Genomic DNA, 23,220 nt, shown 5'->3' with positions numbered 1-23,220 from the left:
TGGGAAAACTTTAAAGAGCATGCGTAGGGCCCAGCGCGGTGGCTCACACCTGTCATCCCAGCACTTTGGGAGGCTGAGGTAGGCAGATCACCTGAAATCAGGAGTTCAGCTTGGCCAACATGGCGAAACCCCATCTCCACTAAAAACACAAAAATTGGCCAGGCACAGTGGCTCACGCCTGTAATCCCAGCACTTTGAGAGGCCGAGGCTGGGCGATCACCTGAGGTCAGGAGTTCAAGACTCCCTGGCCTGGCCAACACAGTGAAACCTCATCTCTACTAAAAATATATAAAAAAAAAAAATCAGCCGGGCACATGGCAGGCGCCTGTAGTCCCAGCTACTCCGGAGGCTGAGGCAGGAGAATGGCGTGAACCCAGGAGGCGGAGCTCGCAGTGAGCCGAGATCACACCCCATTCCAGTCTGGGCAGCAGAGCGAGACTCTGTCTCACAAAAATAAAAATAATAAATAAAAATAAAGGGCATGCCTGGGCTACCAGGGCCCTCAAAAGCCTTGCTGTATCCCTTGTTAACTCTGGGCTACCCTGGCTCTTGGGGGAAGGAGACTGCAGGGCCTGGGGCTGGCGGGTTGCAGCAGCTGCTGTTTGCTTTTACGTAGGGCAGCACAAAAGCGGGTAGAGTGACAGCGCGTGTGGCAAGATTTCTCAGGTGCGTCGACTGAAGACGTGCGCTCAGCTATTCTTGCAACTTTTCTGAAAGTTTAAAATGTTCTTTTTGCTGTTGTTTTGAGACGGTGTCTCACTCTGTCGTCTAGGCTAGAGTGCAATGGTGCGATCTTGGCTCACTGCAGTCTCTACCTGCCGGGTTCAAGTGATTCTCCTGCCTCAGTCTCCCGAGCACCTGGAAATATAGGCGCCCGCCACCACAACTGGCTAATTTTTGTAGTTTTAGTAGAAATGGGGTTTCACCATGTTGGCCAGACTGGTCTCGAACTACTGACCTCAGGTGATCCACCCGCCTCGGCCTCCCAAAGTGCTGAGATGACAGGTGTGAGCCACTGTGCCCAGCAGAAACTGTTCTGAGGAAGATGCTGGGGGGTGTGTTTGCTTTCAACACTGCATTACACATCATCACAAATGAAGCCTCTAGAGGTGACACCCCCATGAACTGTGTCAGTCTGTGGGCGGCTGTCCAGGTCCAGCCTGGCCTCGTCCTGTGCACTGGGTCTCCCTGGGCCTCAGCTGAGCCATGTTCCTTTTTCGACTTCTTCCTGCCATGATTCAGCCCCTACAGTTGTAGGACGGAGGCTGCTGAGACCTGAAGCCCCGAGGGTCCTGCCTTCTGGTGGCTCCCCCACACATTTCCCTTGGCTGACCACCAAACCCACACCAGCCCCTCCAGTGAGCGGGTGTTCCTCCCGGTTCTTCCAGAGTTAGCCGCCCCCAGGGCCCAGGACAGCTTCACCCCACTGACCCAGCCTCTCGGGGACTCCAGCACGCCCATCCCACTGTCCCTCAGGTGGCCACGGCGAGCGTCTCATAGGAACCCAAGTGGATGCGTCAGCCCAGCCCACCCAGGCCTGCCAGTGCCCTTAAGCCCATGGGACCCTCCCCTTTTTGTCCCCCATGTGGCACCATCCCTCACCTGAGTCCACCCTCCAACCTCCTGAGAAGCCTTGAAACGGCCTAAGGCAAGAGTCTGACCTTGGCCCAGATCACGGGGCATGAGCTCTGCGGGCCCTTCATGCCCCTCCCCCATCTCCTGCCCACAGTGCACCAGGCTCCACTGCCAATGAGCCTCAAAGTTTCCGGGTCCTGCCTCCCTGGGGCCTTGGCCTGTGCCCTGCCCTCTGGCTGGCATGCCCTTCCCTTAAGTAATCTTCACAGATTTCAGTCTCCTCCTGGAGGTCACCTCCTCCTGGAAGCCCTCCCTGTCCCTTCCATGATATGGAGACAGCCCAGCCCAGGCCACTGCAGGCCCCACATGGGCAGCAAGGGGTGAAGGAGGCTTAGAGGGGGCGGGTGGATGGGAAGATGAAGGCTAAGGGGAAGGGGGCCAGGAGCAACCCCTGAGGGTGGGATGGGGGGGACAGTGAACCATGGTGAACCACCCTGCCTCAGTTTCCTTCCTCCAGGCCGACCTGGCCACCTCCGCCAGCACCTGTGCCCGAGGGACAGGGCCTTCTGGAGTGCTAACCCACCTGATGGGCCCATCTTCCCCACCCCTCCCACCTCACACACACAGGCCTTCAGGTGTTTTGTTTATTTATTTAAAACAAACATCTGTGCGCTATGTACAGGCCCGGCTTCCAGGCAGGTGGGCGGGCAGGGGGCCAAGCTGGGTGGGAGAGCGACAGCAGCTGGGGGTAGGGGGGGTTCTGGCCCTCGCCTGGTCAGCAAGGCCAGCTTCTCCATTCCTGCCGCCTGCCAGCTGACCCAAGCTGATGGCTTCCCACGGGACAGCCACCTCCCTGCAGGAGAGCAGGACCAGAGGAGTCTCTTCTCAAAGCAAAATAAATATGCGACTGACCCAGCCCCGTCCACAGTCCGCCCTCAGCGTCAGCCTTCATTGTAGGAAAAAAAAGCTGGTTCCAAGGCTGGGCAGGAGAAAGGCCGGCAGTGCCTGGTCCAGCCGGTGTCGCCTTGGGCGGTGAGCAGAGCTAGGAAGGGGCGAGGGGCTGGGCAGATGCTGAGGCTTTAAGGCAAAGCAGGGCGAGGGTGTGCGCAGCCCGGGCCGGGTCAGCCTTTGGCACAATTGGGGGCGGCAGCCGCAGTGACCACAGGGCATGGCCGAGTACGGGGGCTGGAGGGCCAGAAGCCCCTTGGTCCTCAATCTCCACTCCAGGGCCTGGCAGGCACTGGGAGACATCTGTCCCCACGGTCGAGTCCCTGGTCCAGCTCTGAGCGGTCAGCGGAGCGTATCCTCCCTGGCCCAGCTCTGGGTGGTCAGCAGAGCGTGTCCGTGTTGAAGGACAGCTGGGCCTGTGCACAGGGGAGGTCAGGCTTAGGGGGCGTCCTGTGCCACCCCCTTGTGGGGCTGAGGACACTTGTGCTGGCCTGCCCTGGCTCTCCTGCAGGCTGGGCCTGGACGCAAGGTCTCCCCACGAGCTCCCTCTGTGTCTGGGCTCTCCTGGGCCTCTGTCTGCCGAGTCTGGGGGTCACTGACTCTACATCGGTCCCCTGTTCCCAGGCTCTGGTCCCCTCTGCCCTATCCTGGCTCTGTGCCCCTCAAAGATTCCAGCAAGTCTGGGCCCTGCGTTTCGTCTCTCCAGGCCTGTCTGCAAGTCTCCCTTGCCCACTCTGCCCCCTTGACCTCCGGACAGCAAGCATCCTGGGGCCAGTTCTCCCCCTACCCTACCCGGAGCTGGAGCCGCCAGGCAGCCTAGGTCCAGTGGGCAGAGCCCTGGGCAGCCGTGAGGGCAGCCTGCTCACCCGCTCCTCCTCAAAGCTGATGAGGCCCTCGTCCTCCGTGTCCAGGTCCTCAGGTTCATCTGCTACAAGTGCTCGGAGCTCCGTGGGGGCAGGCCGGGGCCGGAGCAGGCTGAGCAAGCAGCCAAGAGGGGACTGCAGTGCAGAGGGCGGCTCCGTCTCCTGCTGCTCCAGGTTGTCGCTCTGCTTCTTGGCGAAGTTCACGAACACCTGGTGGGTGGGGCAGGCGTGTGGGGAGGGGGCGGGTCTGGGTGGGGGGATGGGGAGGTGCTGGGCGGAGGGGGGCAGGGCAGGTGGGAGGAGGGGTAGGTGTGGTGCGCAGTGCCCTCGGGGCACTCACATTGTCCAGTGTGGTCTGGCTGACCGAGTAATCCTCGATGCCCAGCACGCCAGACACCCGCTCCATCTTGCTGAACACCTGGGCCAGTGAGATGTGCTCCGACTTGAGCTGGTACTGCACCTTTGTGTGGTGCCGCTCCTGCAGGGGTGGAGGTCAGAGGCCACTGGCAGCGCTCCCACCCCACAGCACCCCCTCCACGACCCTGCCTGGGACTACCCACCTTGAGCATGGCTTCCGGGAAGCTGCGGTTGAAGAACCGCACCACGTCCTTCACGCTCTGGCTGCTCTTGGTCCGCACCGTGATCATGTAGCCATCTCCAAACCTGGTGGGACAGGCCCATGGCCCAGAGCCCTGCGCCACCCAGCCAGAGCCCCAGCCCCACTGCGCCGCCCAGCCAGAGCCCCAGCTCCCCAAGCCTCCCAGCCCCACAGTCCCCACAGGTACCCCAGGAAGCCCCATAGCCTCCCACAGCCCCCCTAGTCCTACAGCCCCCACAGTCCTCCAGGCCCCTCCCCTGGCCCCACTGCCCCAGTCCCCACAACCCCAGTCCCCCCAGCTTCCCTGGCCCCACAGCCCTGCAGCCGCCCCTACTCCGGGACCCACTGCCTGGTCCCACCCCTGGGCCCGCCCCAGCCCTCCCCTGGCCCCGCCCTGGCTCACCGGTTCTTCAGGTGCTGGATGCTGCCCAGGCACCGCAGGCGACCGTTCACCATGATGGCCAACCGCGTGCACAACGCCTCACACTCTTCCATGCTGTGGGACACACACAGGCTGGCACCAGAAGGTGTGCTGCGGGGTGGGGGCACGGGGGGGTGGGGACGCCCTCACCTGTGTGATGTCAGCACCACCGAACGCCCTGTCTTGATGAGGTCGAGGATGAGGTTCCAGAGGAAGCGCCGGGCCTTGGGGTCCATGCCTGTGGTGGGCTCGTCCTGGAGATGGGTGGCAGGCTCAGCCGCTGCCAGGCCCACACACCCCGGCCTGAACGCTGCCCCTGCCCGTGCTCACCAGGAAGTCAAAGGCCAGGCAGCCGCCCCCCACCCTACCCAGGGCTTACCAGGAAGATGAAGGCTGGGTACCCAATGAGGGCGATGGCCGTGGAGAGCTTCCGCTTGTTGCCGCCGCTGTAGGTGCCGGCCGGCTTGTCTGCGTACTTGGTCAGCTCCAGCTTCTCCAGAGCCCACTTCACCACCTGGCCGGAGAACGCAGATGTCAGCGCAGGCAGGGCCGCCCAGTGCGCTGGCTCCCTGCCCTGCCCTGCAGATCCTCACCCGGGCCTCATCCTTCCAGGAGATCCCACGCAGCCGTGTGTACAGCTGCAGGTGCTCCTGGGCCGTGAGCTCGTCGAACAGTGCGTCACACTGCGGGCAGTAGCCGAGGCTCTGTTGCACCTGGAGTAGCTCCTTCAGCACGCTGAGGACATGGCGGCTGTCAGCGCATGGGGACGCGGCGGCCCCGCCCACCCAGGGCTCCCCCCGCACCTGTGTCCGTTGACGAACGCCTCGCCCCCCGTCGTGCTCTCGTCGCCGGTCAGCATCTTGAAGGTGCTGGTCTTGCCCGCACCGTTGACGCCCAGAAGCCCGAAGCACTCGCCAGGACGCACACCCAGGCACAGGCGGTCAACGGCCAGGATGCGGCCAATCTTCCGGGACTTGTAGACCTGGCCAGGAGCCTGTCCGCTCAGCGGGGCATGGGGGCATGGGGGTGTGGGGTGCAACACCCTCAACCCCATCCTGCTCCCACCCTGCCCCTCTGGCCCCACCCCACCCAGGCCCTGCCCCACCTCCAGAGCCCAGGGCCCTGCCCACATGCCCCATGGCCCCACCCCATGCAGGCCCCACCCCCAGAGCTCAGGGCCATACCCACCCAGGCTCCACCTCTACTGCTGGGGCCCCAACCCCCCTGGCCCTGGCCCTGGCCCACCCCACCCAGGCCCCACTCCAAACGCTCAGAGCCCACCTTGGTCAGGTTCTCAATCTTGACCATATCGTTGTCGGCGTCTCCCCGGAGCACTCGCTGCCGCTCGCTAGCCACGTCCACATCATCCTCTACAGGCTTGGTAGACACAGGCATGCGCCTTGGGGGACAGGATGGACAGTGTCCAGCAGCTCGCCACCCCCACTGCCCCTCCCTGCCACCAGTCTCACGTCCTCTGGCTGTGGCATGCAGGAAGGGGGGCCAGGCTCCCTTCCTGTCCCCTGCCCCATCTCCTCCTGCCCCATCTCCTCCTGCCCCATCCCTGCCCCCACCCTGCCCCACTCCCTGACCCCATCCCTGCTCCCGCCCCGCCCCCTGCCCCCACCGCCGCTATGCGCCCCGCTCACTGTGGCCGCCGCAGGAAGTTGTACTGGCACATGATGGTCAGCAGGAAGCCCACGACGCCCTCGACCGCCATGGCCACCAGCCCGCGGGTGACGATGTCCCATTCGAATGGGGACTTCATCTTGTCAAACTGGCCTGTGGGGAGCCAGCTCAGGGCCTGTGCTCTAGGCCTTGAGGGGCCCCAACCGCCTCCCCCGCCCCACGGGCTCCCTCACCAATCTTGGCGTAGTACTCATTGATATACTCGTTGTAGGCCATCTCCATGAGCCCGTGGCCCAGATTGTAGTTGGGGAAAATGAGGAAGCAGCTTTTCAGGTAACTGTTGACAACTTTCAGGTCCTGCAGGGTGGCCGGGGTCAGGCGCACAGCCTCCACAGGGCCCGCCGCCCCCGCCATGTCGCTGCCACCCCACCTTGTCGTGCTCGAAGAGCTGCAGCAGGAAGGTGGCCACAGTGGCAGTGATGCCGATGAAGAGATTGATGACAATGAGGAACACGTAGGCCGAGCTGGGGACCTCGAACCAGAAGGAGGCCGGGTACATGATGGGCGTGATGGACCAGCTGTGGGCAGGTGGCGGGCAATGGTCACCAGGCAGCCCTGGCCCCACCTAAGGCGACTCCCCCATCCGCTCCCCCTTACCCATAGAGCAGGAAGAGGGAGAGGACAGCAGGGAAGTTGGTGGGCGATGTGTAGGCCGGCAGGTCGAACACAAACAGGATGATGACGCAGCAGGTAGCGGGGACCAGGTAGTTGAGCTGCAGGGATGGGGGTGGCTGGTGAGAGACCCGGGGCAGGGCGGGGATGGGGGATGAGAAGGGCCGGGGCATCCCCGTGGCCACGCCGGGCGCACCATGTCCCACACGTAGTTCGCCAGCCAGTAGATGACGGGGTTGCAGCCGCTGACAAACTGCAAGTGCTTGGCCTTGGTGGACTTCTCGGCCACGAGGAAGACGACGAAGCTGGCCGGCACGAACGACATGGCCACGATGATGAAGATGGCGATGACGACATCCGTGCCCTGCAGCCTGGAGCAAGGAAGCCCTCAGTCCTCACGGCCGGGCTGCAGCGCCCACCTGCCCCGCCTCATCCCCACTGGCCACACTTACAGGTAGTCCAGGGAGAGGCTGGCACTGGCCACACTTACAGGTAGTCCAGGGAGAGGCTGGCACTGGCCATACTTACAAGTAGTCCAGGGAGAGGCTGGCACTGGTCTTGTTCATGGGATGGTTGGTGACGGTGATGCCTGCACACGGCGAGGTGGGGGCGGCAGCTTCAGGCCTCTGCGCCATCCGGCCCAGCCCCAGCTCCTCCCCGCCCGGCCCCACCTGCGCCAGCTCACCGTAAGCTGCCGGGTTGCCCTTGCTCTTGGGCAGGTTGGCACGCAGGATGGCGTTGTTGAGGCTGTTGAGGTAGGTGGGCATGCTGTGATAGCCCTTGTTGTTGTAGAAAACCTGCAGAACGAAGAGGACAAAGGCCCCAGGAGCCCCGTGGGTCTCTGCAGACCTCAGGCGGCGCTACACACCATGAAGCCCCAGGGCCACAGCCTTGCTCACCTGGGCAGCCCTGCGCACCGCGATCTTCCGCACCATGGGTGGGGCCCTGGTGCCAAATGAGGCTGGGATGGACTTGAGGACGTTGCCAAAGGTGATGGCCCCATACCTGGGCAGGCAGGTGGGAGGGGCGGTGAGGCTGGGCAGGCAGTGAGGCTAGAGGGACAGGAGTTGAGACTAGGTGGCTGGTGGCTGGCCGCCCTCGCCCACAGCCTCCCCACCCAGCTCACCGGTGCAGTCGGAAGCGGTCAGAGGTGAAGAGCAGGTACTCAGAGACGTTGTGGCCGGTGATGTCGGTCAGGATGTCGCCTGTGACCACCCGCATCTGGGGTGGGTGCCCGCCCACACTGCTGGGGCAGGAGAAGCCGGTGCCCTGCGCGGAGCAGGTGCAGCGGACGGGCTCCCGTACCAGGTGCGGCAGGGAGGGCACCGACGTCCACATTTCTGTGGGCATAGCGTGGTGTGGTGAGAAGGACCCCTCGCTGCCCCTGCCCCCCAGCAGGCCCCCTAAACTGCTACCTGGCCCGGCGGTGGGTGGCAGGGAGACGTTCCAGGCCTGCAGGTCCTCATCCAGGGATGCTGGGGAGTCAGATGGCGCAGGTGAGGGTGGGGGCGGCACGAAGTTGGACAGCGGCAGCCCCTGCGTGAAGGACTCCAAGCACATGCTGTCGAAGAACCGAGCCGCCAGCAGACGCGACTCCCCGCTGCTCAGGTTCAACGTGGGCCCCAGAGAGCCATTAGCGGGAGACTTGAGCACGCAGGTAGCGCCCACCCCTGACGGCAGCCGGAACGTGCTCACGAGCTGCTGGGGGCTGGCGTCGGGTGACAGCCGCAGCCTGCGGGCACCCACAGTGTGAGGTGGGGCTGCCCGTCTCTGCTCCCTCGCCTGCCCCACTCACCAAGGCTGCCCCCGCCAGGGGCCTCACCGGTACTCGCGGCGCTCCTCGTTGGCGTAGGGGATGAAGTTGCCACGGGGCTGGGTGTAGTTGTGGTACTGGGAAGGTGACAGGACCAGTGGGGGCAGGTCACCTGGCAGGGAGAGCAGGGAGGCCTGAGCAGGTTCTGCCCACTGGTCAGCAGCCCCCAAGCCTCGGTCCCCTTCCACCAAACCCAAAGGACCCACGCCTGGGATCTGGGCCCCAAAGAGGCAGGACTCTCCGATGAACCCCGGCGTGTGCCCAGCCTCAGGTGCGGGGTGAGGCCAGAGTCAGGAGGCTTGGGAGAGGGCATCCTCAGGGCTCCTGGTGGAAGGGGGGGACGTAAGCCCGGCACCCCCGCCCAGCCGGTGGCCTACCAATCTCGGGGACGGACAGAGCCACGGTCATGGCCACGCAGACGAAGAAGGCCGGCAGCAGGATCTGGGAGAAGAGTGCCTTGGAGTTGCGGCGGGCACAGTGGAAGCGTTTGACCAGTAGCCCGTGGAACTGGCGCACCTTCAGCCACCCGCCGTCCAGCTTGCGGCTGCCCTGGCCAACCCTCGACAGGGCCTCTGCCTCAGCCTCTGTGCAGACAGGTAGGGGCTGAGCAGGTGGCTGCACACTATCCTCTCCCCACTGGCTGCCCCCACGCCGCTCCCCTCTAACCCCGCTCCCCCTCCCCGGCTGCCCCGGCCTCACCCGGCCACCCCACCTTGCAGGCTGATGTTGTCTGGGTCCTGTGGGTTATCAAACAGGGGGCGGTAGTCGCCATAGACGTCGGCGTAGCCAGCTCCCTCGTCACCACGGGCAGAGCCCACAGATGACGCCGACTGCAGCGATGCCTGTGACTGGGCCAGCTCCGAGCACCGGGCCAGGTTGCCAGCGTGACCCTCCCCAGACACCGTGCCCTCCGCCCCAGGGAGTACGTCCTTCCTGGACTCCTTCACATCTGCCGCAGTGGAAGGGCCGAGGGGATGCTCAGAGTTACTGGCCCCTAGGCCTGCCCAGGACCCCCATGCCTGGTCTTTACCCAGTTCCCAGGGTCATACACCTGCCCAGGATCTCTGGCCACCATGACCACCCACCCAGGACCCCAGGCTAACCCTGGGGATGCCACCCAGGACCAGGGTGGCGCCCCCAGACACCAGGCAGGAGTGACAGCACAGGCCCGAGCTGGGACCTTGTGGGTGGGGTGGGCTAAGCAAGTGGCCCGGGCCCCTCACCGGCCTCACTGTTCTCCAGCGACTGATCCTCCTCCGACACCTTGAGGAACACCTCCTCCAGGGTGGTGTCCATCAGCCCAAAGCTACTGAGGTGCAGCGCGTCCAGGCTGCGCTCCAGGTGCTGTGAGGGCAGTGGAGGGGGAGGCTGTGGCAGGGACGCCCAGGCAGGGGTGCGTCTACCTCCACCGCCTGCAACTGCCCCTCAACCCTTAGGCCCTGGCCTGCTTTTGGCCCTCACACCTGGAAGAGGCGCTCGAAAGCCCCCTTCTTGGCAGCCTCGCTGGGCAGGATGTAGGAGAGCTCCGTGCTTGTGTCTGAGACCAGCAGGCAGGAGGCCACGTGCTTGCGGATGAACTGGGACACCTGGAGCTCAGAGCAGCTGCTCAGCGGGGCCCGACCTGGGGGGCTGGATGCCAGCCCTGGCTCTGTGGGGGATGTGGGAGCAGGGAGGAATTCACTCAGGGGCTGGGAGGAGGGACCCCCGATGGGAACCCAACTGAGTCAAGATATGGGCGTTGGAGAGGGCTGGCCAGGCCCCAGCAGGTATCCTGGGCCCAGCAGGTGACAGTGAGGACCCAGCCCCTCCATCATGGATTCTCAGGTGGGGGTCCCGGAGAGGGGGTGGCCCGAGGCCCGCTCAGGCAGCTTCAACACAGACCTTGGGGGCCCCCCGACTCGGCGGGCTGCTTGACCAGCGTGAGGCGGTACCCATCACCATAGGTGCCCTTGAGGAAGAGCGGGGAGCCGCAGCACTTGAGCTTCCCGTGGGAGATGATGGCAATGCGGTCCCCAAGCAGGTCAGCCTCGTCCATGTGGTGGGTGGAGAGAAGGATGGTGCGGCCTAGGGCAAGGCCAGACCCAGGTCAGGGGCCAGGGGAGGCACCGTTCACACCGATGCCCGCACGGCACCCCACTCACCTGGCTTGTATTTCAGGATGAGGTCCCAGATGGCGCGGCGCGCGTAAGGGTCCACGCCCGCCGTGGGCTCGTCCAGGATGATGGCGCGAGAGCCGCCCACGAAGGCGATGGCCACGGACAGCTTGCGCTTCATGCCACCCGACAGTGTCTGCACCAGCGAGTGCCGCTTGTTGGAGAGCTCCAGGTCCTCGATCATCCTGGGACAGGGAGGTGGGGCATGGGGCTGGGGCTATGCACAGCCCCAGGGCCTCTCCCCACCCGCTCCGCCCCACCCTGCGCCCACCCACTTGTCCATCTCTCTGCGGATCTCCTCCTGGGCCATGCTTTTGAGCCGTGAGTAGAACCAAAGGTGCTCCTCCACCGTGAGCCGGTCAAACAGCACGTTGTGCTGCGGGCACATGCCCAAGTTCTTGCGGATCTCATCCATCTCCGTGCGGATGTCGTGCCCGTAGATGGTGGCAGAACCCGACGTCGGAGGGAACAGGCCGGTCAGGATGGACCTGGGTAGGTGGGCAGGGTCATGACCCCACACCCTCTGCAGGGGCGCCACTCTGCCCCTGACTAGGACTCCTGCTCTGGTCAGCAGATGCCCACGGCCCCGCCCCTCTGACACTCACATGGTGGTGGTCTTGCCTGCCCCGTTGTGGCCCAGGAAGGAGACCACCTGGTTCTCGTAGAGGTTCAGGCTCAGCTTGTTCAGGGCCAACTTCTTGTCATCCTTGTAGACCTTGGTGAGTTTATCCACGCAGACTACCAAAGGCAGGTGAGTGGGCTCCTCCTCCATGCCACGTGTCTCCTCTGCACCAGGGCTGTGGATCAGCAGGGCAGGGGCGGCGCCAAGGCCACCCAGGACTCCAAACCCAGTGCCCACCCCAGCCACCATTCTGGCACCAGCCTCACCAAAGCGCCGGCTCTCCATGGCACAGGCCTGGTCCTCCTCCATGACACTGAGGCGGGGGGTGCGTGCCCATGGCCAGCTCCACTCCCAGGCTTCTGTCCGCCCACTGCCCAGCCAGTAGGACTTCTGCAGTGGGAAGTACCAGGGCCGGGGCAGCCCGTACATGCCTGGGGGTCGGGGAGGGGAGGGGAGGCTGACCTAGGGCCTGGGGTGACCATCCACCACGTGGGCCACGTGCCCACCCAGGGAGCCACCCGTGCTGTGTCCAGGAGTGGACCCAGAGCGCTGGTCCCCAAACCTGGCTGGGGACCCCGCCTCTCCCCTGCCCTCCAAGGGCTGGCCAGTACCTGGGTGCACAGCCTCGATGTACCATGTGAGGATGCCGTAGACCACGGCATCCACCATCAGCATGGTGACGGCCAGGAGCAGGTTGAAGTCATCCCCCTCCACTGGGGACTGGCTGAAGGTGTGCCACTGGATGCCCACGCCGGCCACCTCGTACAGCGCGAAGTACTTGGAGCCCAGGCCAAAGGCCGTCGTGGACATGAGGGACTGAGGAGGCAGTGGTGTCAGCACGTGGGGTGGCCAGGCAACCCAGCCGCCCACCTGCCCGCAACCCTCACCGCGATGCACTTCTCGAAGGCCGTTATCTTATCATGCGCCACCTCCTCTCGGATTGCCACATACATATAGGGCACGTAGCTCAGGAAGTAGATGATGCCGCCGCAGGCAGAGGCCAGCTTGGCCTTGGAGTACAGCACGGACACCAGGAAACTGGGTGGGCAGGGGCCATGCACGCCATCAGCCACCCACACTCCCGGCCTCCTGGGCAAGCCTGCCAGGGTCCAGGGGTCTCCAAGAGGGTGTGGGGTGAGCTTGTTGGGCCAGTGCCTGCCCCAGGTCCCCGCTACCATGGCCTGTGCTCACCAGAACATGATGGTGGCCACAGCATAGACGGCCAGGAAGAGCCAGATGATGACTACGTGGCTGTGCATGAGCACCTGGCCGTACTTCAGGATGGCGGTGAGCGCTGTCACGGAGATGGACAGCTGCACAAAGCCGGTGATGAACCAGGCCACCCAGTGCACCGCGTTGTTCAGGCCCATGGTCTTCATCACCTGCGGGTGGGCCAGGGGCTTGGGGCAGGCCCCGGGGAGGACGCCGCCCCTCCCTGCCAGCCCGCGCCTCCAGGGAGGGTCCCGGCCCGCCGCACCTCCTTGAGCCGGTGCTCCTTCTCCGCCACGATGTGCTGGATGGTCATGGCCACGGAGTAGACCCAGGAGATCACCATGCACAGCGGCATCATGTGCTCGATGACGAAAAGGAAGCTGTGGGGAGGCCGCGCTCAGGCGCCACTCAGCCCCTGTCCCAGCCCAGCCCCGGGCGCCCGGCACTCACTCATCGCGCGTGTAGCAGGGGTAGGGGAACATCTGCACGTAGCTGCCTGGCTCCACCACATCGTGCCCCACAAAGGTGTCGATGATGGCGCGTTCCATCATGTCTGTGGGTAGGGACCGCCATCAGGTGCCGGGCAGGCCCTCCTGTCGTCCCACCTGTCCTCCCCTATGAATCCTCCGCCCGTCTTCCGGGCCCGCCCCTCACCCTGGATCCAGACGAAGCCGTAGAGGAAGTAGAAGCGGCCGCCAGTATTGGGCCCAGGCCGCCAGTAGGCGCGGCGGATCTCGTTGGTTTTCTCGGTGAAGCTGGAGTTCTGGCGGATCTTATAGTGCACGTGAGGTGAGAGCGAGCCGTCCTTCGGGTCTGGAAGATCACACCTGGGGCCGGGAGGTTGGGGCGGGGCCAAGATGTAGGGGCGGGGCCAGGAGGTGGGGTGGGGGCAAGGCACGGGGGTGGGGCCAAGGCGTGGGGGCGGGGACAGGAGGGTCCAGGGAAAAGTGGGGCAGGGCTGGGATGGGGGCCCCAGGGTAAAGGTGGGCAGAAGTGGGGAGGTGCAGGGAGGGGGCGGGTTGTGGGGTGGGGCCGTTTGGAAGAGGCAGGGGTGGGGAAGGGAAGTGGCGGGTGAGGGGGGCAAGACCAGGGCGGGGCCAAGGAGTGGGAGGGCACAGGGGGACCAGTGGGGCTGGGCTGGGGAGGAGGAGGTCTGTGGGGGGCTGAGGCGGAGCGGGGAAGGCAGCTCACTGGCAAACACAGTGACGTTGTCCTGGTAGGCCTGGTTGAGCGTGTAGTTGACAATGCTCTCCTCGTCGGGGAAGCCCTTGAAGATGTCCACGCTCACCTAGGGGGAGGGGCATCGCTGGAGGCCGCCTGGGCATGCACGAGGCAGGGGGTATGGGGGTTGGGTCGGCGGCCCCACCGCACCTTGGACATGAACTGGATCCAGCCGCAGGCCGCGTTGTCAATGGTATCCAGCTGCTGCAAGAGAGCCATGCCACTGGGCAGCGAGAAGTTGTCCTGTCTCAGGGCCGGCGGCAGCTCATCCAGCGACAGGTTCAGTGCCTCGGGGTGCAGCCGCAGCTCCGCTACGTACTAGGGGTAGAGGAGCAGCTCAGAGGGGGGCCTGCAGGCCTGCCGAGCCGGGCAGAGAGGGGCTCCCCGCGCCACCTGCGGCTGCCTCCCTCGCGGGCACCCTTGGCACCTGCTGTAGCCAGTGCAGGTGTTGCTGCAGCCTGCCCTGCTCAAGGAAGCTGCGAATCTCGGCCGAGATGTTGAGCCAGACCTGGGCATAGTGAGTCACGTTGCCCACAAAGGCAAAAGTCTCATTGGCCTGCGGAGGGTGAGGCAGGGGCATGGAGTTTCCTGACGGACCCCCGCCGGCTTGGGGGCTCTCACCCCACTCACCTCGCCAGTGGCTGACCTGTTGAAAACAACCAACCCTCCCCACCTTTTTTTTTTTTTCCCCGAGACAGGGTCTCAGTCACCCATGCTGGAGTGCAGTGGTGCAGTCCTGGTTCACTGCAGCCTCCACCTCCCAGGCTCAAGGGATCCTCCCGCCTCAGCCCTCCAAGTAGCTAGGATTACAGGTGCCCACCACCACACCTGGCTAATTTTTTTATTTTTGGTAGAGATGGGGTTCTGCTATGTTGCTCAGGCTTGTCTCAAACTCCTGAGCTCAAGCGATCCTCCTACCATGGCCTCCCAAAGAGCTGGGATTTCAAGCATGAGTCCCATGCCCGGGCTCTCCACACCTTTCTGCAGCGCTCATGTGAAACCTGCTTTGCCCTCCACTCCCAGGGCAGCATGGCCTCCGGACCCTCAACTGCCCAGCTGTGCCCACCAGCTCCTTTGCTGTACCTCTATCCATGTGTCCCTTAAGCACCCCATGCTCCACCCTCATTTCTCCCACCCTTATCCTAGGGACCCCCCTCTACACCCAGGATTGGCCTCATCCACAGGCCCTCCCCTCTCAGGCCAATGTCTAGCCCTGGCCTCTGCTTGTTCTAGACAGGATCTCTCACCCAGAACGCAAACTACCCAGCTGCCCGCCCACGGAACACTCTGGAAGGTCTCTGGACACACCCCTCCTCCACCAGCACTGCCCTGGACCGGCCACACCCAGCCGGGGGACGCTGCCAGAGCAGACTCTCCAGTGCCTTCCCACAGCAGCCCCTGGAGCTCCCTAAAGGAAAAGTGGCCACCTGGTCCCCCACCTGCAGAGCCTGTGTACCCGAAGCTGCACCCCTGTACCCCTCCCATGTCAGTTCTGCCAACCCCCTCTGCCCAGGGGTCCCAAGCCTGCAGAGACCCCCTCCCACTCTGCCTGTCAAGTGTCCTAGACCTGCGCACCTTGAGGATGACGCGGTCGACCTCAGAGCCCGCAGGCGCGTACAGGATTTTGGGGTTGCTGGTCATGAGGTGCACGAGGAGGCCCAGGTTCCGCTGCTCCTTGCTCGTGAAGCCCAGGGAGCTCATGTTGCCCCGCCGCAGGGCCTCAGGCTCAATGGTGCTGGGGCAGGGGACAGGAGGCAGGGCCAGGCCATTAGGGGGCGGGAGCGTGAGAGTGGGAGGGGCATCGGGATGGGGAGGGACTTCGGCGCACAGGGCAGGGCGCCAAATGAGACCTCCAGAGCCAGGGCCTAGAGTCAGGGCTCAGGCCCTGCCCCTGGCTGTCCCCCTCACCCCCATTCCCCTGCCGCCCACCTACCGGTTGTTGCCACACAATATGGGCTGCAGGCCGGCCCAGAGCTGCACGAAGGCTGAGCACTGGCCCTGCAGCGTGTCCGGGGAGGCCGGTGCTGCAGCAGAGGGTGCGCCCTCCTCAGCGGTGGCGTTGGGGCCCACGACTGTCCCTGCCCCAGTGCCATTGGCCACCCCACCCGCACCGCTGGCTGGGGGTCCGGGGGTCCGGCCAGTGCAGGCACCCTGGGGCAGTAGCAGGGCCAGGGCCGACAGGACATCCACATCCTGCAGAACCTTCTGGGCATCCAGCAGGTCCCCCAGAAGCGCCTGCAGCCTCCGTGGGGATGGCGCCTGTGGCGGGGAGTCTGAGCCGTTGGGGGCATCCAGGCCCAGCTGAGAGGAAACAGGCATGTGGGCAGTGAGGGGTGAGATGGACTGCAGGTGGGTGATAGGTCAGGTGCGGAGAAGGGAGACGGCAGCAGGGAGACACAAGCTGGGGATGCTGGGAGGCAGTCTGTAGCCTGGGTAACGGGAGCCCAGGACAGGAGCTGGGATGGTGAGCAGGGGTGGGGCACCAGCCATGGCGCCATTGGACACCCACCCACAGGCAGCATCCCACGCACAGCCTGGGCCCAGGAGCCCCGAGCTCTCCAAGCAGCCCCAGCCCCTCTTTCCACTCAGGCAGCAAGCAGCGGGCAGTGGGCAGGCAGGGCTTCACCTGCTGGGAGACCTTGGCCATGTCCAGCTGGTTCCGGAGTTCATCGGCCAGCCCAGAGAAGCGCCTGGCACGTGCAGCAGCCTGCCCACTGCAGACAGCATCCTGGTAGCCCTGCAGGGCCCCCTTCTGACTCTCAGGCACAGTGAGGATCCGGCCCAGCTTCCCGGAGCCTGGCGTGCAGGTGAGCTGCTCCAGGAGGGCAGGAGCCAGCAGCAGCTCCTGGGGTGGGCACAGGGATCAGTGGAGCCACAGCAAGGACTTTGTCCCCAACCACCAGGGCCTCAGGCCTCACCCTACCCCACCCACCGGCTGGCTCTGGGGCTGCCTGGGTCATACGACATGCCTCTACCCCTTGTGCCTGCCATAGACCCCTAGGACCCTCCCCCTCTCCCAGGAGGAGCTCCAAGTCACTAAGGGGGCCCTTTCCTCACCCACGGAGCAGAAGCACCCCCAGAGGCAGGCAGCACTCCAGTCCCATCCCACACATGGATGCCCTAACCTCCATCCGGAACAGGGGATTGCTCCCTAGGTGGCTCCAGGGCTCCTGACCCTTGTGGAGGCGGGACTGTGAATCCAGGGCAGACGAGGGACCAAAGAGCAGGTGGTAGACCTGGGAGGTGTGGGGGCATGGCTCAGATGGGGGTGTGGGGGCGTGGCTCAGATGGAGTGTGGGGGCGTGGCTCAGATGGGGTGTGGGGCGTGGTTCAGACAGAGTCCTGAGGATGGCTCAGCAACCAGGGGGCATGGCGGGGGCAGAAGGGAGTGGCCAGAGCTGGGAGCTGTCCTTGCCTCACCTCGGGAGGGTCCACACGGGCGGCCAGGAGGGCTTGGGCTGTGCTATTGGGCAGCGACAGGTTTTGTGTCAGGAAACGCCAGAGCTCCTGCGGGTCTCTGGCCACCGAGTCCAGAGAGAAGGAAGACACTGGACAGGCAGGAAGGCGAGGCTGAGAGGCCGCTGCACCTTGGCAAGGTGCCCCACTTGGGCTCAGCTCCGAGCCCAACACCACAGCTCTGCCACTGCAGCCTGCGCGTGGCTGGGAGCTCAGGGCAGGTGGAGGGGCCCAGGGTGGACGTGGGTTTCAGCCCAGTGACAGCAGAGCTAGGCCCGCAGCCCTGTCCCCCAACTTCCCTGCACAGGGCACACCTGTAGATCTGTCCAGGTGGCTCCCCGAGGTGCCTGGGCCCGCACTGAGGGCCTCCAGATGCTGGCGCAGGGCCTCCAGCTCTGAGCCCAGGCTGGGCCGTGCTGGGTCGAACAGGTTGCCTTCCTCCACCACACGGTCCAGGCGCTCGAGCAGCTGCGTGACCCTGCACCAGGGCGGATGTCACTCACTGGATGGGCTGGGGAGGGGTGGGTACTCCGAGGGGCGGGTGAGCACTCACGTGGAGTTGGCGTACTGCAGGAAGCCGAACTCGTCCCGCTGGCCGTCCGGGCACAGCGACTGCATGACAGGCAGAATGCCAGCGGATGTCAGGGGCGCCGCTGTGTAGAAGGCTGGCGGACCCACAGGAGAGGGCAGGGTTGGGGATGAAAGGGGAGAGAGAGATAGGAATCCAGAAGGGGAAGGAGACAGAGGCCAAGAGGAGAAATTTAGAGAAAGTCAGGAAGGAGTAGCAGCATTAGGGAGAAGGCAGCACAGAGCCCTGGCCCCAGCTGGGCTACAGGCTAAGCATTCTGGGGCGAACGACTCCAGCAGGTCAGAGGTCAAAGAGCCACTCACCACCCCTTCTGCCATAACTCCCAGAGCATTCCTTTCCCTTCAGCCAGTGCAGGCCCACGTGACTTGGCACTCTCCCCCCGAAAACATTTCAGCTGTGGCACTGCCTACAGAGCCCAGGGGAGGACATAGGACCCCCTCTGGGCAGTGACCTCTGACCTCTGGCCAGCTGGTTAGCAGAGTGAGTGCAGGAGCCTGAAGGAGTATGAAGGGAGAGTAGCCAGGCCGCTCCAGCCCCAGCCCGGGCCAGCCCATCCTCAGCCCAGGCCAGCCCAGACCAGCCGAGCCTCAGCCCAGGGCAGCCCAGACCAGCCCAGCCTCAGCCCAGGCCAGCCCAGCCCAGCCGAGCCTCAGCCCAGGCCAGCCCAGACCAGCCCAGCCTCAGCCCAGGCTAGCCAAGCCTCAGCCCAGACTCCACCCAGAAGCCGAGACGCCCCACCCCTAGAAGGCAAGGCCAGGCAGAGAGATGCTGCCTCAGCTTGACCCAGGCAACAGTTGTGGCTTTAGGTGGACTGGCCTCTCACTCCCTACCACTGCCCACTTCACTGCCCACCATCCCCGTCTGGAGCCAGCTGTTCCTGAGACCGGCAGGGGGCCTGGGAGGGCTGTTAATGAAAGCGGGGAGGGCGCTCAAGCCAGGACGGCCCGTGGGCCCCCCGCAGCTGCTGCCTAGGCCAGCCAGGAGGAGGCAGCCGCTCACTTACAGACTGCATGCCAGCCGAGGACAAGAGACCATGCGGGGGGGGGGGGGGTCAAAACAGAACAGAGGAGACCAGTGAGTGCCCACATCACCAGGAACAGGCATTGGCATCATCATTTGCGGCCACAGGCCAGCCCCGACCTCCACAGCCCAGCCAGGAGGTGCGGCCCAGGACCGCACAGAGGAGCAGGCACCACACCTCAGGGACTCTGGGAACAGGACACCCATGTGCAGATGTGCACACACAGCACAGGCGTGCGAGGTGCTGGGAGGGCTCCCCCTCCGCGCTCCCCCAGCTGTGCCCGGGGCCTCCTGCCGCGCTCACCTTCCTTCACGGAGATGGTGGGCTTCTTCTGCCGCAGCCCCAGCAGGATGAAGAACAGCACCAGGGGGATGAAGATCTCGAAGGCCAGGACCCACTGGAAAGGGTGGGCCCAGTGAGGGATAGGACAGACCTGTGCTCGCCCAGGCCCTCCCCAGCCTCCCACAGGACCGGCCCAGCCCAGCCAGGACCACATGCTCCCTGGGGCCAGGGAAGGTGGGCACAGGCCCTTCGGGACCACGGAAGGTCTGAGTCCCTTCCAGGGTACTGACGGTAAGGATTGTCTGGCTCAGCAAATCAGATTTCCGGTCCCCAGCCCACACTGGGCCTACCTGCCCTCTGAGGAGCCTCAGGGCCTACCGTGACGAATCGGCCAGCTTGTGGTCTACTCTGACCCATGTATATCCCAGCTCATCTTCTTCCTCCCCACCTCCAGGGCTACCTGGGCAAAATCTTGGGGACCATCTGAACCACTGGCCCCACCTACAGTTCTCACACTGCCCCGGGTTCACCTTCCTCCCCCTTCCTCCCCACCAATACAGGGGGCTGGGGAGATGAGGAGGCCTGGTTCAGAGAGGCCTGGCCTGAGCCCAGGGCCCTGAGCCTCGGAGAAGACCCGGTAAGGGGTCTGACAGCCCCAGTCCCTGAGGCAAAGGCACCTTTTGTGTTTGTTTTGTTTTGAGATGCAGTCTTGCTCTGTTGCCCAGGCTGGAGTGCAGTGGTGCAATCTCAGCTCACTGCAAGCTCCGCCCCCGAGTTCACACCATTCTCCTGCCTCAGCCTCCCAAGTAACTGGGACTACAGGTGCCCGCCACCACACCCGCTAATTTTTTCTATTTTTAGTAGAGACGGGGTTTCACCGTGTTAGCCAGGATGGTCTCGATCTCCTGACCTCGTGATCCGCCCGTCTCGGCCTCCCAAAGTGCTGGGATTACAGGCGTGAGCCACCGCGCCTGACCCAAAGGCACCTCTTTCTGCCCTGTTCCCTCCCCTGACCCGGGGCAACCAGTCTTGGGCCTCGGAATTCAGTTTCCCCAGGTCAGCTCCTGCTAGCCCAGGCTGGGCACCAAGGCGAGCCCTAGCGGGACCTGCGTGGAGTGAGAAAGAAGCACTTTGCTCACTTCACCTGAAAACCAAGGACTTCACTGGTTCTTGTGTCCCAGCCCCCAGCTCAGGGAAGAGGAGGAGCTTGGGCCAGCTACTCTCAGGAGAGCCCTTGGCAGACCAGCCCTCTCTGAGACCCACAGGACAGAGGGGCCCTGCCCTCAAGGGCGAGCACCCAACTTGGAGGCATCCTTTGTCCTCATCCCCATCCCAAAACCCTTCAGAGCCCCCAGTGTGCTGTGTGGTCTGGGCCGAGCCCCCGGTCCCTGGGGTGGGGGCGGCTGCTGTGTTTACTGTGTTTGGACAATAGGGCTCTGTGGCCGGGAACATCATGCTGTGGGTGCCCTATGCCCGCCCCAGCCTGTGCCAGCCTCTACCCACTCCCTGAGCCAGGATAGAGCTCGGGGCTCGTTGAGGCACTGTGGGCACCAACAGGCACCAGGGCGAGGGTGGCTGCCTGACTGGGGCAATGTCAGAGGCAGGGGTCACAGCACAGGGCACCAGCCCTGCCCACACCCGGCCTGCTACGGGCGCTGTAACTGCAGCAACAGGCCCAGCTGCCTTCCCCATTGCTATAGCAACGGCCTCGCACGAGCTACTGGGAGGAGGAGGAGAGTCCTGGCTGGCGGGCGGCAGGCGCCACAGGAGCATCTGGTTACAGGCGGCAGCACAGGTCTGGCACACCCTGGGTGCCCCACATGGGTGCCTCCAGGTGGTCCAACCTCCATCCCTCAAGACCAGCCCAGTGCCTTCACATCGCCTGGAGGCCTGGGTGCCCTCTCTGGGCATGACCCCTCCCTGTAGCTCCCGCCTACTGTGTCGGGGGGGAGAATAGGTGAGATCCGAAGGTGGCACTGCCACCTGCCATCCCAGTGACTTCATGACAGTGAGCCTGTCCCTTCACCAAGAACAGCCTGTAGCCCAAGGGCAGACCCACGTCCAGCTAACGAAGAGGAGGTAGGTCACACAGACAGGGGAACTGAGGCAAAGAGCTTGGAGGAGTCTGCTAGCAGCACAGAGGTCCTTGGTACACACCATCCAGACCCTGGGCTCTGCCCAGGGTGCACCTCTGCCCCAGCAGGGCGCATGGCACGCAGGGCAAACCTCTGTCATCCAAGCCTGGCTCCAAGAGTCCAGCTCTGATGTCTAAGATCCTTCCCAGGAAAGCAGGGACCTGGCAGGAGTGTGCCCAGTGTCCAGCCAGCCCCAGCCCCACATCACAAGCCTAGCAAGGACTCAGCCTCCCTGGGGGAAACAGTTCCCCACCTGCTCCAGCCACGGGCTAAGGACCTCCCCTGTAGCCCAGTGGGCCTCTGGGAGCCCTGTAGGGTAGGGACCCAGAAAGGTCCTGGGGGGCAGTCCAAACTAGCAGCTGGGAGCCACTCTTGCAGTCAGGACAGTACACACCTCCCACCTGCTTGCCAGGTGCCCTCATAGGCCACACTCCCTTCCCTGAGCATTGTCCCCACTGGAACAGGGGCCACCATTCCAGCCTCTGCTCCCAGGCCCAGTGGGGACCTTCCTGACAGCAACCTCCGGGGGCTAATACTAATGCATGCCACATGCCACATCCCTGTTCCCTTGGCCCTGCTTTGCTGTCCCCAGTGACCCAATGCCAAGGACTGCAGGCCTGATCCATGGGACTCCACTCAGCCAGCTCCAGGTGCCTGGCCAGGGCGTGTACCTAACCCAGGCTCCCTGCCAAGGCCAGGTGCCCAGGGGAATCCTGCCAGCCATGGTGATGATGGCCACCCCACCTGACTGCAGCCTCGGTTTCCTGCAGTGTATGTTGAAAGATAAACAGGCAGGGACTGGTGCAGCCCAAGGGGTCCCGCCCGGGCGCTGACTGGGCAAGAGGATGTGTCCGCCTCAGGCCCCCACCTGCTCTGGGCCCTGGCCTGGACAATCCCAAGGGCCTTCAGAAACCCAAGCTGGCCCAGGCCTATGGCCTGGGAGGTGTCCCTTCCCAGGCTGGAGCCAAGCTGGCCAGCTGGGGGTATGGCAGGACATCTATATCCCCAAGCCCCTCGCTCCACACAGGACTTCTGTCCCTGACGGCTGTGTCCCGCACCCTCAGGTCCACTGGCTGCCCAGGCAGTGCTGGGAACCTGGTGGTCACAGCTCCAAACAGTAGACCCAGCCCCCAGAGGAGGTGGGGGACCAGGAGAGAATAGAGTGGATCAGGCTCAGGGAGAACTGGACCCCAAAGGACAAAGGGGTCCAGAGATTCAGGCTGGCCGAGGCTAGCACAAGGACGTTCCCAGTGGCGAGAGCATGAGCAAGGGTCATGGATGTGCCAGGAAGGGTGCGGGGGAGGGGAGGCGGAGAGATGCCTGGGACCAACCTCTATGGCAGGCCGCGGCCCAAGGGCAGGGGAGGGGTGGAGGGAGGGAAGGGACAGGGTCTCCGCTGGGGCCCCAGAGAGGCTGGGCCCAAGGACCATGGAGCCTCAGAGTTGGATGGAGCCCCCCAGGCCTGCCCTCTGTCCTGGGAACCAGGGCCTCCCTCGAGCCAGAGTCCTGAGCGCCGCTTGCCCCCCGCCCACAGCCGCCCCAGAGAGCGCGCTGCAGAGGGCACGGGTGCCGTGACTCAGCCGAGCACCGCGATGTCAGCGGACGCGGGACCGGGCTGGCCACGACCGAGCCACCTCCCCGAAGGCCGCAGCGCCGGCAGCAGAGAGCAGGGCCCGGCGGGGAGGGGGCTCGGGCCCGCGCCGCCCCCAGTGCCCGCCGGGGTCCGCGCGCGCCCGGCCGTCCGCACGTGCGCGCGGGGAGCGCGACGCTGGCCGCGGTGCGCGCGGCCTCGGGCTGCGGGCGGGCGCGTGGTGTGGGCTCACCGGGCTCCGGCGCTTGAGCGTCACGTTCTTCCAGAGCAGCAGCTGCAGCTGGTGCAGGAAGCCCATGGCGGGGCCGCGCTCCGCCGCCTCAGCGCCGCGGCCCGCTCCTCTGCGCGCCCCGCCGGGCCCCGCCGCCCGCCGCGCCGCTGGGCATCGCCCGCGCGGGGGCGGGGCGCTCGGGCGTCCGGGA

The 23,220-nt window shown here is 64.8% G+C and overlaps 1 protein-coding gene across 1 annotated transcript; it reads right to left on the bottom strand.

Annotated features, from left to right (window-relative positions):
* Positions 1-2,213: 2,213 nt before the first annotated feature.
* ABCA2 (ATP binding cassette subfamily A member 2) lies at positions 2,214-23,207 on the bottom strand. The gene is given in 50 exon segments (XM_033238458.1): positions 2,214-2,939; positions 3,390-3,596; positions 3,727-3,864; positions 3,947-4,049; positions 4,388-4,480; positions 4,556-4,659; positions 4,785-4,919; positions 4,999-5,140; positions 5,209-5,387; positions 5,687-5,804; positions 6,052-6,184; positions 6,265-6,388; positions 6,462-6,609; positions 6,689-6,804; positions 6,900-7,074; positions 7,232-7,292; positions 7,389-7,500; positions 7,603-7,708; positions 7,830-8,043; positions 8,119-8,435; positions 8,526-8,628; positions 8,894-9,100; positions 9,229-9,465; positions 9,740-9,860; positions 9,980-10,164; positions 10,398-10,580; positions 10,658-10,854; positions 10,945-11,157; positions 11,275-11,455; positions 11,558-11,722; positions 11,903-12,107; positions 12,179-12,329; positions 12,483-12,673; positions 12,769-12,883; positions 12,954-13,056; positions 13,158-13,313; positions 13,316-13,330; positions 13,695-13,791; positions 13,875-14,042; positions 14,152-14,280; positions 15,300-15,459; positions 15,658-16,025; positions 16,351-16,569; positions 16,850-16,960; positions 17,145-17,272; positions 17,495-17,658; positions 17,734-17,845; positions 18,773-18,775; positions 19,094-19,187; positions 23,031-23,207. Coding segments are annotated over 50 exon segments (7,308 nt in total). The 5' UTR covers positions 23,097-23,207; the 3' UTR covers positions 2,214-2,903.
* Positions 23,208-23,220: the final 13 nt, after the last annotated feature.

Source organism: Trachypithecus francoisi, unplaced genomic scaffold, assembly GCF_009764315.1.
Source record: "Trachypithecus francoisi isolate TF-2019V2 unplaced genomic scaffold, Tfra_2.0 Lachesis_group16, whole genome shotgun sequence".
Lineage (NCBI taxonomy): Eukaryota > Metazoa > Chordata > Mammalia > Primates > Cercopithecidae > Trachypithecus > Trachypithecus francoisi.
The sequence above is the reverse complement of the archived record's forward strand: the minus strand, read 5'-3'. Positions and strand labels throughout refer to the sequence as shown.